We start from the raw sequence: 16,453 nt of genomic DNA on the forward strand, positions 1-16,453 counted from the left end.
AACCCACTCCAGTGTTCTTGCCTGGAGAATCCCAGGGACAGCGGAGCCTGGCGGGCTGCCGTCTATGGGGTCGCACAGAGTCTGACACGACTGAAGCGACTTAGCAGCAGTAGCACCAGACTTCTCGAATGGAGCACTAGAAGCTGCAATATATTTCTGTAAAAATTTGAAGGAGCAACTCCTTCAAATTTTATTATTTTATTTCCAAACAAAGTATCACAAGATACTCAGAAATTACTTCCCCCTACTGTCTCAGGGACCTACTACTGAAGTTTATCATCACCCCAAATGATGGAGTAAAGAAAGAAAAAGCCTCCATATTTGGGAAATGAATTCCAACAAAAAAAGAGAAATAAGAATCCCCAGGATGACAGGGACAGACACGACTGAGCGACTTCGCTTTCGCTTTTCACTTTCATGCATTGGAGAAGGAAATGGCAACCCACTCCAGTGTTCTTGCCTGGAGGATCCCAGGGATGGGAGAGCCGGGTGAGCTGCCGTCTATGGGGTCTCACAGAGTCGGACGCGACTGAAGCGACTTAGCAGCAGCAGCAGCAGGATGACAGGGAAGGGAGGTTTCAAGTAGAAAGGTTCACAGCAGGTATAAAGACACACACAGGAAACAGAAGGTCTACATATACATTATTTTAACTGAAAATATTTAAGCCTTAAAAATATACAAATAAAATTATGTCCTGAAATAACATATCCATGCCATTAAATTTATATTTAACACAGAGTAACTCACACCATTTTCTTGCCAATATTCTAAAACTTGGTATTAGAGTGAATTCTTCACTAATTACGCAATGTAGCTATTTTAAATTATTCTTAAAAGATATTTACTGAGGGGACTTAAGACATAGTTCACAGAGATCCTCCATGTACCTAGATGCATCAGACAGTGAGATATTTATCCAGATTTTAATACACAGTAGTTTCTTCAACGTGTATAGAAAGAATGTTTTATTCCTTTGTAGCAGGTCCAAGTTGAAAAATCATTTAAGAATTGAAAATGCAGGACAGCACATAATAGGTACTTAATAAACATTGTTGAGATTGCTCTTTCTTTTTCCAATCTATAAATACAGGAGACATAAATGAAGATAAAGTTAACTATATATCTTATATATATATATATATACACACACATATACATATAATGCATATATACATACATATACCCACATTTCTCCTATGGGTCTATACTACTTTTCAGTTTCATTTTTTTAATATATTTTATAATTTTAACTGAAATGATTAAGCTTCAAAAATATGTTTTCTTACAGGTATTGATTATTGAATATATTTTATAATTTTAACTTAAATGATTAAGCTTCAAAAATATGTTTTCTTACAGGTATTGACTATTGAAAAATATTGAAAATAATATATCTTGTTTTCTATTAAATATAACAACATAAATATTAGTCAATAGCTACTTACAGTCTTAGATAGTATGGGAAAAAGATTTTCCAAAAATGAATGACTAACCTGTTGAATTAAAAAAAGCTGACTCCGCAAAGAATTTATAAGCATTTTACTTAATTAGCTTTAATAAACAAAATGACTAATCAGAATTGACTCTTCTTAAATATATAACTAAATAATCTGAAAATGTAGAACAATAAATCTGCTTTTAAGTGCATCCAAATACATAATAAGTATCAGAGGTTACAAATTCAAACACCCACGGGTGTGATGGTAGGGGGGAAAATGGAGAATCTGCTCAGCTCCAGATAATGATTACCATGTGAGATCAGACCACTAGATCATTATTTTCCTCAAAGAGAAATTAAAAATCTAGGTTGTTACGTGAATCTTCCTATTTTCAAATCTTGGCAGTAATTCAATTTTCTTTTTCAATTATTGCATTAGCTAATCAAAATTTGCATGTGTTCTAAATTCAGTTTTTATTAGTTCATGGGGCCTGTACTATACATCCTCTAAAACTGAGGCGTAGATTTACCTATCTGTTACATATACTGAATACAAGTACACTTGTAGAGAATGAATGGATTCATTTGAGTGTGACTAAGGGGCAGGAGGAGAAGGGGATGACAGAGGGTGAGATGGCTGGATGGCATCACCAACTCGATGGACATGAGTTTGAGTGAACTCCAGGAGTTGGTGATGGACAGGGAGGCCTGGCATGCTGTGATTCATGGGGTCGCAAGGAGTCAGACACAACTGAGCAACTGAACTGAACTTCCTGAGGGAAAAATGTACGGTAGATAAGGCAAAGGTTAAAGATTCGGAAACCAAACTGCTTGGATTTGAATTCTTACTTTACCAGTTATAAGCTGTGAAACTTTAGTGACAATACCTTATTATGTTCTCTTGAGAATTAAATGAGTTCTAAGCATTATATAAAATGCTTAGAATATTGTTTGGCAGCTAGTTAGTAAGTGTTGGCTATTGTTATTTGGTAGCAGCTCAGTGGTAAAGAACCCCACCTGCCAAGCACGAGACACAGATTCGATCCCTGGGTCGGGAAGATCCCCTGGAGAAGGAAATGGCAACCCACTGCAGTATTATTGCCTGGGAAATCCCATGGACAGAGGAGCCTGGTGGGCTGAAGTCCAGGGGTCGCAAAGAGTGAGACATAACGACTAAACAACAGCAGCAAGTGGATTAAAAGGCCTGAGTAGTATGCAGTGAGTAGCGGCAGGCTAGAGATGCTACGCAGAAATTGGATAAATTCTAAAAATCGTATTTTGAAAGCTATAGAGCTATGGAAGCAAAGAGAAGAGGTAAACTTAAATTCTAGAGATTCCTTCTCATGTGAACTGAGATAGCTAGCTGTTTGTTCCTGAGAGCAATTGCTAAGTATGGGCATGTTTTTAGGATTAGTTTTTTTCCAGGCAGAGGGAATCCAGAGGGGAAAAGAGAAATCAGAAGAACTTTTAACAGTTGTGTGGGCTAGTTCGACAGATGGAAATTGAGGTAAGCCCAAAATGCAGAGCCTTTTTTTTTTTTCTTCACTGGACATTTGGGCTTCCCAGGTGGCGCGAGAGGTAAAGAATCTACCTGCCAATGCAGAAGAGGTAAGAGACATGGGTTCGATCCCTGGGTCAGAAAGATCCTCTGGAGGAGGGCATAGCAACCCACTCCAGTATCCTTGCCTGGAGAATCCCATGGACAGAGGAGCCTGGCAGGCCACAGTCCCTAGCATCACACAGAGTCAGATACGACTGAAGTGACATAGCACAGACACTTGCTAAGTGATGGGGCAGTGTCAGAGGCTGGAGTCAGCCTGGTATAACTGAGCAAAATCTCTTGCACTTTCACAGTACTTAGACTTGCTAGGTTCTCAAACGTCTTGATTTCAGGACCCCTGTTCAATGCTAAAAATTACTGAAGATAGCAAGGAGATTTTGTTTCAGTGGATTGTATTTGTTGATATTTACTGTATCAGAAATTCAGAAATTAAAAAATAAGAGAAATTTAAAATATTTACTAATATAAAAACAATAATAAACTCATTGAATGTTAATATAAATAATACTAGAAAGAGTTAATTGTTTTATATTTTTGTAAATCTTTGGCTTAATAGCAGACAATGGAATATCCATATCTGCTTCTGCCTTCAGTTTGTTGGAAAGTGTTGTTTTGGTTGAAGTAAATGAAGAAAATCTAGTTTTACACAGGTATGTAGCTGGAAAAAGCGGAGAAAGCAATGACACCCCAATCCAGTACTCTTGCCTGGAAAATCCCATGGATGGAGGAAAAGGAAAGAGTTATGATAGAGACAAGAGAACTGCTTTCTAAAGTTTTTTGTTTGATTGTTTTGTATGTAGAAGTGCAGAATCAGTATCAATATAGAACAGCAGAGGCCAGGAGAAGGGGAAAAAAAAAAAAGAAAAATTGCTAAAGACTGTGTTGCTCTCAAGTCACTTAATCAAAAGAGGTAAAATACCCAAGTTATTTGAGAATACTTTTGTTGAATGGACTTTAGACTAATACCCCCTTGAGACTGAACCAGAAAGGCTATGGTGCCTGCAATCTGTGGGGTTATACTTTACTTGGGAGAGAAAAAAATTAACAAATAGCTAATACAATATGATACAAAATTCAGTGCTAAAACTGTAGGATATAAACTACAAATCTGTAGGACTTATCAGAGAAAGATCCAAGGAGGCAACATGAATCAATGTTCCCCTTCTCATCATTACAATTTTTCCTTTAAAGGAATCCAGGGCACAAGTAGAAGCAGAGAAGTCATGGTTTACATGCTGCTGCTGCTAAGTTGCTTCAGTCGTGTCCGACTCTGTGCAACCCCAAGACAGCAGCCCACCAGGCTCCCCCGTCCCTGGGATCCTCCAGGCAAGAACATTGGAGTGGGTTGCCATTTCCTTCTCCAATGCATGAAAGTGAAAAGTGAAAGTGAAGTCTCTCAGTCGTGTCCGACTCTTAGCGACCCCATGGACTGCAGCCTACCAGGCTCCTCCGTCCACGGGATTTTCCAGGCAAGAGTACTGGAGTGGGATGCCATCGCCTTCTCCGTGTGGTTTACATAAATTCATGCTATTTCTCAATCATACATAATAGCAGTACAACAAATCCCCACTAAATTCTGATTAAGTTGTCAAACACTAAAGTAAAACCAAACTCTAAGATTGATCAAAATATTATTTGCCTTTCTTTGACTATCACAATTAAAAATGATGCTTAAGTTTGAAGTCTAGGTTCTACTACATCTTTCAGTAGGAACTATGGGAGCCCCGGGAAATGACAATGACATGGCAATGACACAGAAATCTGGCCCCCACCACCAAAGGCTTCCAACAAACCATGAATTTGCCACCAGGAGCAAAGACTCCACCTGATTCAGAACAAGCAGACTGTGAGCACATGCAGCATCTCCAATGTACAGAAAACATCCACATTTTCCCACACACATACACAGACAGAACGATCAGGAGCTTCTCTTAATTCCTTCTATGACTATCCCCACTCCCCAGGATATAACACGAATACTTAGACTCAAGGCTAGGAGTAGCAAGTGAAGGGTGAGAAAGGAGAACACAAAAGAGAAGAGAGGAATTTCCCTGGCATTCCAGAGGTTGGGACTTCACCTTCTAATAAGGGGGGTACCGGTTTGAACCCTGGCTGGGGAGCTAGGATTCCACATGCCTTGGGGCCATAAAATCAGAATATAAACAGGAAAAGCAAGACTGTAACAAATTCAACAGATGACTTTAAAAATGGTCCACATTAAAAAAAATTTTTTTTAATAAATTAAAAAGACACACACATACAAATACTAAATTCATTCAATCATCAAATATTTTATTCACATCAAGCATTCACAGAGTGTGGCAACACATATAGCCAAACAAATGTCCAAATATCCACTATTCTCTGTGGAAAGACTGTCCAAAATCCACACTATTTTCCTAAAGACAGAAATACTCAGTTGAGCTTTTTGTGTGGCTAATGCTTATTTAAGCAATTTATAAATATCACTATAGCCATAAGCTTGAGAAACACATTGAGTACCTTAGAGAAAGGGCTATGTAAAAAACACAAATCAATATTACTACCATATTATTGTGCAAAAAGCAGCACTTCTCAAAAAAGAAAAAAAAAATTGAAATAATACCCACATTTGGTTTTAGACTATTAAAAGACAATGCGTTCTTTCACCCCATCCTTGCTCCCTAAATCCCCACTCCATTAGATTGTCAACTACCTTTCAGAAACCCCAGAGAGCCCATTTTCCAGTGACCTTTAATCAGTCTCTTCTGAGACACAATCCACTGGACAGAATTCTATTCCATTTGCCAAAGTTATTTTCTTGCACTCCAAGTTACCACTTTTAGTTTCAATTTCTACCATGAACTTTTAAAATTCATTGCTCGTCATTTTGGAGACATGCTACCTTTAACAAATATAGTAGAAGAGGCATAAATTCTTGTGTGACTGTTTACTAAATATTAATTTTTAAGCAAATTTTTATCTGAGTATCAGTTTCCTCGCCACTTGCAAAATTGTTCAGAAGACTAAATGAGAAGAATATTCACAATGTCCCTAACACTGTAAGGGATGCAAAAAAAAAGGTAGCTATCTGAAAGAAGATAAAGCAATACTATTCAGAATTTGTTGGGAGGAGGAAGGCTTGCTTGGCACATCCTCTGCTAAAACTTGAAAGCATCTAAATTAAGCACATCCCTTCAAATATAGAAAGGAGGGGAAAACTAGTAGGTTTATAACAAAGACATAAACTACCTTCTGGTATTAATACCTTGGTTAAGTACTAATACATGTTATGAATCTAGAAAGGATACTAGGGTTTATTTCGGTCTTTCCTCATGATAGCAGCACCTTTTATCAAGGAGAATCATTACAACTCCATAATTTTTTATTTCAAATAAAGATTTTTACAGTGAATTAAAAAGAGATGTCTTCTAAATGTTCCTTCCATGGTAAATAGTAAGAAAATGCAGAGGACTCTGTTTATGGCTTAGGAGCATGTGTACCCAATGTTGTGTCAAAAGAAAAAATTGCCCTGACAACTCGGAGCCAGAAAGTCGGACAACTGGAAACATATAGCTCAGAAAACTACCATCTAGAGACCTAACCTACCCCTGGAAATCTTTTCTAACTACCCTCTAGAAGTCTTTCTAATAAAGGCTACACACACACACACACACACACACACACACACACACACACACACACACTGCAATTCTCAAGATGGCCTATGAGCCAAATTCAGACCAGTGTTGCATACTATCACCAGCTCCCCACTCTCACCGGGGCCTCCAACAGTCTCAATTGTTGGTTGCTCAGATGTGTCTGACTCTTTTACAACCCAACGGACTATAGCCTGCCAGGCTCCTCTTTCCATGGGATTTTCCAAGCAAGAATACTGGAGTGGTTAGCTTTCCCTTCTCCATGGGATCCTTATAGTCTCAGGGCTGCTGACCATTACCTATGCCTGCTAACTGAACCTTAAAATTTATTTTTCAACAGAACTTATAAATTACCTATGCTCAAGCTCAATTTTCTTCCATTGACTGAAATTTTAACTTCTTTATACTCCCACAACCTAATATAGGCCTAGAATGATTTGATCTTTGACTTCTTTCAAGTGTATTGGGGGAATTAACAGATTAATATCTAACAGTGATGTGAGTTCCTTGGACAAAAGCACTGTTTAAAAATAAACTACTTTATATTTTTTCAGTAGTAAAATTAATTGCTCATTTTTCCCACAGTATTGTCCTAAGCAATTTGAGATTTTATCACAGCTTTCAGTCAAAAAAAAAAACAAAATTATCACTCAATTTGGAAATTAAAGAGTATTCACTTCTTTCAAAATAAAAATGACACTGCCTAATAGAAGCCTAATACAATAAAAAAAAATCAAATGCTGAAAAGTATAAAGAAGAACGTGATAACCATCCATAACTCCAATACCCCAACAAAACACTGTGAACATTTAGACACAGTTCTATGCATACACCTTTTCATAATGCTCATGGGGTTCTCAGGGCAAGAATGCTGGAGTGGTCTGCCATTCCCTTCTGCAGCGGACCACGCTTTGTCTGGACATGACTTAGCGACTGAACAACAACAACTATGCATCCACATAGCTACTTCATTAGTAGCTATGTACTTCACAGAAATAGAATCATATTCCCTGTAGTAATTTTTTAACCCAATATCCTTTAAAGCCTTGTACAGCTATAAAATATTCCATTTCATGAAATATCCATAATTAACCAGCCATCTAAAATTAAAGTTTGTTTTTTTCCAGTTATTCACTGTACTATAATGAATTCCTTTACATTCCACCTTTACATTTTGGCTGCATTATTTCTTAGAAAAAGAATTATTAATCAGATGATATGGGTACTAAAAATTATGAAAGATATCGCCAGACTGCCTCTAGAAAAGTAGAATCAATGTACCCTCCCACCAATGGTAGATGAGAATGCAGACGTACCTGCAATTCACTGATTATTGTTTATCGTTGCTCATCTTCGCCAATTTGATGATAATTCTCACTGTTTTAATTGCATTTCATTACTTCTTTACTAGTAAAATAATCATTTGATGTCTTTATAGAGCATTGGCATTGTTTTTGTGAATTACTTTTTTCTAATTTTCACTATGCTTTGTCTTTTTCTTATAGATCTACAGCCTGCTTTTGCTATTTCTTTGTGGGAACTCTTCACACAATAAAGAGAATACATCTTTGTCCACGTATATGTCATAAATAATAATTACCAGTTTGTCATTTCTCTTTCAACTTTTTTGCTACTTTTTGAATAAAGTGACTTTAAATCTTTATTTAGTCAATCTATTTTTAAATTCATAGGATTTGGGTCACACTTAGAAAGGCCTTACTTATTTCAATATCTTAAAAGTATTCATCTGAAATATATAGAAGTGTTAGAATTTGTTAATTAAATATTTAACTATCTTAAATTAACTTTGGTAATTACATAGTATAAAGCAAGTGATTTGATTTGTTATTTTTTTCTAAATTCCTAGACAATACTATTTATTGAAGAATTCATCCTTTCCACTCCCACTGAAATTCCATCTTTATCACATAATAAATCACATGTATTTTTGTCTTTCTGAAGTTTCTTTTCTAAAACACTGACTTACATATGTATTTCTGCAGTAATATTATACTTTTCATAATGTGACTTTGCACTATGTTTTCATGTACAAAATAACGTAAAACATTAAAACACAAAAATATTTCCTATTTTGTGTTATTTTCCAATGTCAAAGATATTAAAAAGGTCTTAGAATAAATGAGACATGATATTAGTATTAACAACAAAATACTAATACAAGTATTACCTACAGTTTACACAGTATTTTCACATTACCTAATATTATGTTTACTACACTAAAAGGTAGTTATTGTTTCTTATTCAATTGTAAACAGTTAAGATCTGTTTAAAAACTTGCCTATAATCACACAGCAAGTAACTGGCAGACCTAAAACCTCAGCTTCATATTCCAGAATGCTTCCATGACCCCACTACATTAAAAATAGAGCAATTACCCACAAAAGACCAAAGTTCTCATTTTTTAATCACACACTCTTACCAAGAATATATACATACACTTACATAAATGTATATATGTCTACATACATAGATATAAACACAATATGCCTTTATTTGAATGAGGAAAAACTTTAAATCCAATCTGACACTCCTGAAGCTGAAATAATTCCACCAATATTACAGACCTTAACTACATAACACAATAAAAATGAAAAAGAAAAACTAAAAATTTGGATTGTATTTCCTAAGAGACAGTCAACTTTGGTCTCCCAAATATAGGTAGAAATTGAAAACATTTTGTATTTCAACAAGAATATTTGCTTAATTACTAACCCAAAATAGATGAGTTTTGGATACATCACAAAACAGGTCCCACTATGAGACTCCTAGAAAGAACCAAGAAGCAGGAGACTGCAGCTGTGTGCATTAAAAGTCCAGGTTAGACCCAGGATTTGTTGGGGAGAAAAAAAATCACCATTTTCACATGTAAGAGTATACAAGGTAGAAAGTCTATAAATTTCTCTCGGTTGATGTCAGGAGACATCAACCATCACAAAGTCCTGTTGTGTAGCTCAGCAAGGAGAAAAAAAAATTATTTCAAAGAATAGCAGAAGGAATGTTACCAATATATTTCTCAAATTTAAGTGGCACTGTTGTGCTAGCCAGGACTCCTGATTCACAGGAGATTATTGCAATAATATACAGTAACCATTGACTTCCAAAGCCTTTAATGGCTTATACACATTATATTGTATATACTGTATCAATAAATTATATGAGAAGTATTAATCATTTGTCCATGCTGTCAAAAGGACAACGTGATTAAAAAAAAACAAAGAGTTCAAATGAAGCAATTATATTCCCCGCACCGAGTAGCAAACAGTCGTACTATATACTATGCAGTAAAATTTGGATTAAGGGCTGAAGAGAATCATTTTTTTAAAAAAATCATTTCAGTGGAGGAAAGAGATGAGGTGGAGAAAGGGAAAGTGCTTTCAGAAGAGATACGGCATGATGATTGGAGGTCAGGGACTGGCTGGAAAGGAGGCTCAGCCTGCAGAGAAAACAGAAGCCAGAGATCTGCCACAGAGTACTCTCTTGTGACCCAAAGTATCTGCGTGACATGTTACATGAAACACAAAAGAAGCCAGCACCTCCTCTGAAGTGAAGGATGCATCCTATACTTATCCCTAGGGAGCTTGATGGCATCCTCTTTCCAGGCACAATGAATCAATAGCAGACACGATCTTGCCACAAAGTAGCTTTGATACTTTAAAAAGAAGTTATGTTCTCAAGTACCAGACTCCAAAGACGAAATATGAACATCTATCCCTAGTTAGAGGTAAGCAAAAAAGAAGTTTGACTTTCAAAATAATTTGTTTTTCACAACAGCAAATATAAGTATATAAAAATAAGACTGGGGTAGTATCCTATAGAGCAATGAATTATTATGCAGAAAAGACTGTGTGAGGTTCATTTTAATTTCTCCCTACAACATTCAAAGGAATGCAAATACTGAAAGGATATCTCAAAAACATAAAACACTTTGCAAATCATACATTTAAAATAATAGAGGCAAACATAAGGAATATTTTCTTTTCTAATATATCACCAAATAAGAAAATATCTAGAGGTTTCATTTATTTTCCAGAATTAAAGATTTTTCCAAATCTTTTTGATGAGAGCACAAACAACTTCAAGCAGTAAGACTGATCCTCTCCTCTTTGAAAATTTATAATGAATAAAAGCATTACTTGTTTTTGAAGTTAACTGGAAATTGAGATTAATGGTTCCAGTAAACACAAATATATTTTATATATATTCTCATATGTATGTTTTGTATAAACATGTACAGGGGGTTGGTAACTATAAAGTACTTTAATTAAATTATTTTTTTTTATTATCAGGAAGTTATGTTAACCCAGAAACTAATTCCTGAATAAATGGATAATTCCACCTACTGGTTCTCTCCTGGTATCATATTAAAAACGTTTTTTCCTCATCTTCAGCAGGTTTAGGAACTGTTTTTTCTGTATAGAAATTTCTCTATAAGGATTAACAAGACCAAAAGTATTCCTGTATTTAAAGCTAGAAGTATGAAAATTAAACTGATACTTACAGTTAAAAAATGAACTAAACACATCAGTTAAGAAAATCTATTTATTAGTGAATTGCTGAATATATTAAATATATAAGAAATAAATCAGAGATAAATGTTTAAACATACATTTTTCTTGTTTACGTGATGAAAGCTTAGGCTTACTATTCAAGTTATTTAGTCCAATTATATTGAGCTGTGAGATAGACTTGTGATCGTAGCACCCTCTGCTGGGCCTTCCTGTCACAAACTCAGTCTAATGTCATTGTGCCTGCTCAGTGGTGTCCAACTCTGCGACACCGTGGATTGTAGCCCACCAGGCTGTTATGTCCGTGGAATGTTCCAGGCAAGAATACTGGAGTCAGTTACCATTTCCTACCAGGGAATCTTCCCAATCCAGGGACTGAATCCATGTCTCCTCTGTCTCCTGCATTAGCAGGCAGATTCTTTAGCGCTGAGTCACCTGGGAAGCCCCTAATGTCACCACTACAGTACAATCAAATATTTGAGACATCAAGTGAAAAATCACTTTTTCAAAACTTGATCACTTTAAGCCTTGACAAAAATTATATGAAAGTTATAATCAAGACTTAACTTTAACAGGACTTTACCAATTTTACATTAAGTTGAAATATCATTATAGATTTTTCTTAAAGAGTAATATAAATACTACAAAACATGTTTTAATAAGCTTTATTTTTATCACCTCTTCTATTACTTAGAAGTTACTGAATTATTACTTAGGCTATACATTCAGGTTTTTAAGACCATATTTATGACAAAACATTTTAGTAAATTACTGTTTCTGTAATTTGATCTATTTTCCCACCTTGTTCAATCAAAATACTTTACTTTTACAACATCAAGATAATCCTTGATAATACTATCTTCATTATTAGAAAAAAACTGCAAAGCTTTATAGGTACTCATCACTGTAACAACAGATTCATTTACTGAGTATCAGCTATGAGGGATGTAGTATGTTATACACTTCAATACATTATATCCAGTTCTAAGAGATGAAAAAAACTGAGGCTCCTGGAGATAATATAAAATGGCTTGAGATTAATTTCAGAACCAAGAAACTAGGTGGTTCTAATTCCAAAGACTCAAGTCTTTCTACCAAACAATGAGCAGCAGTGGAAACAAAAAAAAAAACCTAACCATACAATATCTCCATTTGTCAACGCAACAACAACTTGAGTAGGAGGGTAGGTGCAGACAAGTTGATGGGAAAAAATGTTTGAGAAGTATATATATATTATTCATATACAAAATAATAGCTTAGACCTTAAGGAAAAAATTTTTTTTTACATAATGCTGCCAGCTAGTGGCCCTATTTCATACTGAGCCACTGGGAACAATACTTGATTTTCACATTACCAAACCAAAAATCCATATTCAGGACTTCCTGGCAGTCCAGTGGTTAAGACTGCACTTCTGCTACAGAAAAGTGTGGGTTCCACAAGATCCTGCATGTCATGTGGCATGGCCAAAAAACAAAAAAATTTTTTAATTCATATATAGCATTTTAGGATGATGTTCCTAAATTACACATGCATAAGTCTGACCTGCTTCCCTGGTGGTTCAGACGGGAAAGAATCCGCCTGCAATGCTAGAGACCTGGGTTCGATCCCTGGGCTGGGAAGATGCCCTGGAGGAGGGCATGGCAACCCACTCCAGTATTCTTGCCTGAAGAATTCCCGTAGACAGAGAAGCCTGGCAAGCTACAGTCCATAGAGTCACAAAGAGTTGGACACAACTGAGCAACTAAGCACAGCAAAGCCCGACTTAATTATATTTACATTATCAAAGAACTAAAGGAGAACGTCTCAGCTACCACTAGCATTCCTTACCAAGACCCAACCAGTCCATCCTAAAGGAGACCAGTCCTGGGTGTTCATTGGAAGGACTGATGTTGAAACTCCAATGCTTTGGCCACCTGATGTGAAGAGCTGACTCATCTGAAAAGACCCTGATGCTGGGAAAGATTAAGGGCAGGAGGAGAAGGGGATGACAGATGAGATGGTTGGATGGGATCACCGACTCAGTGGACATGAGTTTGGGTAGGCTCCAGGAGTTGGTGAAGGACAGGAAGGCTTGGAGTGCTGCGGTCCAAGGAGCAAAGAGTTGGAGGGTTGCAAAGAGTCGGACACGACTGAGCGACCGAACTGAACTGAACCGAACCCAGACCTTGCCCCAACCCCCAGTAAAAATATTAGGAAAGAACTCAGCCAGCATCAGCATATAAAAACTAAAAGGTATGCCTATCACTGTCCACAAAAAATAAAATTACATTATTTTAAATATTTTAGGATATTTAGACTTCTTAGTGACAAAATACATAAATATTTTTCTCGGCAATCAAAAGCTTGCCATTATGTGGGCATAAGAACAAGATTATTGCCTGAGTATTGCTGGACATTATTCTATGCTGATCTAAAATGAGTACTTCTTGCTGAGTATGTTATTTTAGTTCATACAATAAGTGGTTACAGTTATAAAATTTCTTTTGAGAAGAAAAGCACTTGAAGATAATTTTTACATTTAAAATGGTCATATTTCACTGATAATCCACTGTCTTAAGGAAAATAGCCTATGCAGCACACAGAAAGAAGTACACAGCTTCTATCATGGTATATTATTTAATATCATGATATAAAGAGATTCTTGTTTGATTTCTGTCATTGTATGACATTATGATTAAATTATTTTCTCAGTGGAGAAATCCATCATGATGTAATTAAAGGCTTAGATCAAAAGATAATATATTCTATAATATTATAACAATGAATAAAACAAAAATATTCTATTAAAGTATATTAGCAGCAAGGAAAAATGTTCTGGGTTTATTCTCCAGTGAAAGAGAGCAAGAAGTGGAAATGCACACACCCAAAACACAGCAAAGAAGGGAGAGACAGCCCCTCTGTCGGACTGATTAATTGAAAAGGTCAAAATGGAAACAAGAAACAAAAGGGATAGTACTAGAGAATCCAGGGTTCCTTCTGTCTTACTTAGTTCAATCAAAATAGTTTATTTTACCACATCAGAATAATCCTCAATAATATTATCTTCATTATTAGAAAAAACTTAAACGCTTTAGAGGTACTCACCACAGGTAATAATAAAAAATTTCATTTACTGAGTATAAACTATGAGGAATGTAGTACATTACACACTTTATATACATTATATTCAGTTCTAAGAGATGAAAAAGAATGAGGCCCTGGAGACAATATAAATTGCTCAAGATTAATTTCAGAACCAAGATTCAAATGCACGTGGGTCGTACACACACAAAACTGCAAAGTATAAACACAGCCTTATCCCACTTAGTAGGTGCATCTTACATGAGGCTTATTATGCAGCTAAAAACAGCAGGAGTTTCTATGATACACCCACATACATATGCTAGTCAATAAACACTGAAAAAAAAATGATTAAAAATTGACTTTTAAAACATTAAAATTATTTCTATAAAGTAAGTATATAACTTACAGACATTTCCTGTATTGTCAAAGCTGGTAAGAACATCTTCAACATTCAGAGATCCACTATTATGCCTAGAAAAGAATAAAGCATTTTCTTTAATGACTCTGACATATTAACATTTATTAACTATTTAAAGCTGAGACTATGCATTGTGACATACTGAATACTAACAAACCTTTCCATGTTGTGCTTTTAAAGTATTTCTGCCCACTAGCTGCTGCTGCTGCTGCTGCTGCTGCTAAGTCGCTTCAGAAGTCTGACTCTATGCGACCCCATAGATGGCAGCCCACCAGGCTCTCCCATCCCTGCGATTCTCCAGGCAAGAACACCGGAGTCGGGTGTCATTTCCTTCTCCAATGCATGAAAGTGAAAAGGGAAAGTGAAGTCACTCAGTTGTGTCCAACTCTCCTCAACCCCATAGACTGTAGCCTACCAGGCTCCTCCATCCGTGGGATTTTCCAGGCAAGAGTACTGGAGTGGGTTGCCATTTCCTTCTCCAGCTGCCCACTAGAGGGAGAAGGAAAAGAACAGACTAGTCTTTGGGATATTTAATGCAATGGCATTTCTTGATGATTAATCTACATTTTAAAGTACTAATAATTATTTTATTATTTTAATTATATAAGTGTGAGATAAATTATTTATCTTTTTAGAGATAACAAAACTCCACACTTCAAGAATCTAAAAATAAGTAATCGACCTCCATAACCACACTCCATAACACATAATTTCCTCTTTAATGGCCCAACAAATTCAGAACTATAGTCACAAAGAACTAACCAACTTTCAAGTCTGCACATTCCACTTATGGGGAGTTCTATGTGCCAGGGGGCAAATGTTTTGTATCTTGCCCACTGATCTTAATTCTGTTCCTTTTCATCTCTCTTCACTTGATGGCCCTTTAAATATTTGATAACTGCTATTTTACTAATAGTTATAAAAGATACTATTCTTCATAAACAAATGAACCCAACTGTCAACAGGTCATAGAGTCTGAGTTACTTTTCCAGTGGTGATTAAAAAAAGTTGTTGCTAATACATCTACAATCTTCTACATGCTCCCTTATATAACTTACAGCTGTAGTTCTTTAGGATGGCAAAGCCTTTGACCGTGTGGATCACAATAAACGGCGGAAAATTCTGAAAGAGATGGGAATATCAGACCACCTGACCTGCCTCTTGAGAAACCTGTATGCAGGTCAGGAAGCAACTGTTAGAACTGGACATGGAACAACAGACTGGTTCCAAATAGGAAAAGGAGTACGTCAAGGCTGTATATTGTCACCCTGCTTATTTAACTTATATGCAGAGTACATCATGAGAAATGCTGAGCTGGAAGAAGCACAAGCTGGAATCAAGATTGCCAGGAGAAATATCAATAACCTCAGATATGCAGATAACACCACCCTTATGGAAGAAAGTGAAGAGGAACTAAAAAGCCTCTTGATGAAAGTGAAAGAGGAGAGTGAAAAAGTTGGCTTAAAGCTCAACATTCAGAAAACTAAGAAAGATTATGGCATCTGGTCCCATCACTTCATGGGAAATAGATGAGGAAACAGTGGAAAGTGTCAGACTTTATTTTGGGGGGCTCCAAAATCACTGCAGATGGTGATTGCAGCAATGAAATTAAAAGACGCTTACTCCTTGGAAGAAAAGTTATGACCAACCTAGATAGCATATTGAAAAGCAGAGACATTACTTTGCCAACAAGGTCTGTCCAGTCAAGGCTATGGTTTTTCCAGTGGTCATGTATGGATGTGAGAGTTGGACTGTGAAGAAAGCTGAGCGCTGAAGAATTGATGCTTTTGAACTGTGGTGTTGGAGA

The 16,453-nt window shown here is 36.1% G+C and overlaps 1 protein-coding gene across 2 annotated transcripts in view; it reads right to left on the reverse strand.

Annotated features, from left to right (window-relative positions):
• Positions 1 to 16,453, reverse strand: part of LOC104990287 (calmodulin-lysine N-methyltransferase-like) — an 88,515-nt gene that overhangs the window by 47,328 nt on the left and 24,734 nt on the right. For both annotated transcript variants that reach the window (XR_825493.1, XM_010842292.1), the window contains exon 3: positions 14,635 to 14,699. Coding sequence is in view for 1 of the 2 variants with exons in the window: in XM_010842292.1 (XP_010840594.1) it covers positions 14,635 to 14,699 (65 nt within the window). In the remaining variant the exon portion in view is untranslated. The remainder of the gene's footprint in view (positions 1 to 14,634; positions 14,700 to 16,453) is intronic.

Source organism: Bison bison, unplaced genomic scaffold (assembly GCF_000754665.1).
Source record: "Bison bison bison isolate TAMUID 2011002044 unplaced genomic scaffold, Bison_UMD1.0 scf7180017864177, whole genome shotgun sequence".
In the NCBI taxonomy this organism is placed as follows: domain Eukaryota; kingdom Metazoa; phylum Chordata; class Mammalia; order Artiodactyla; family Bovidae; genus Bison; species Bison bison.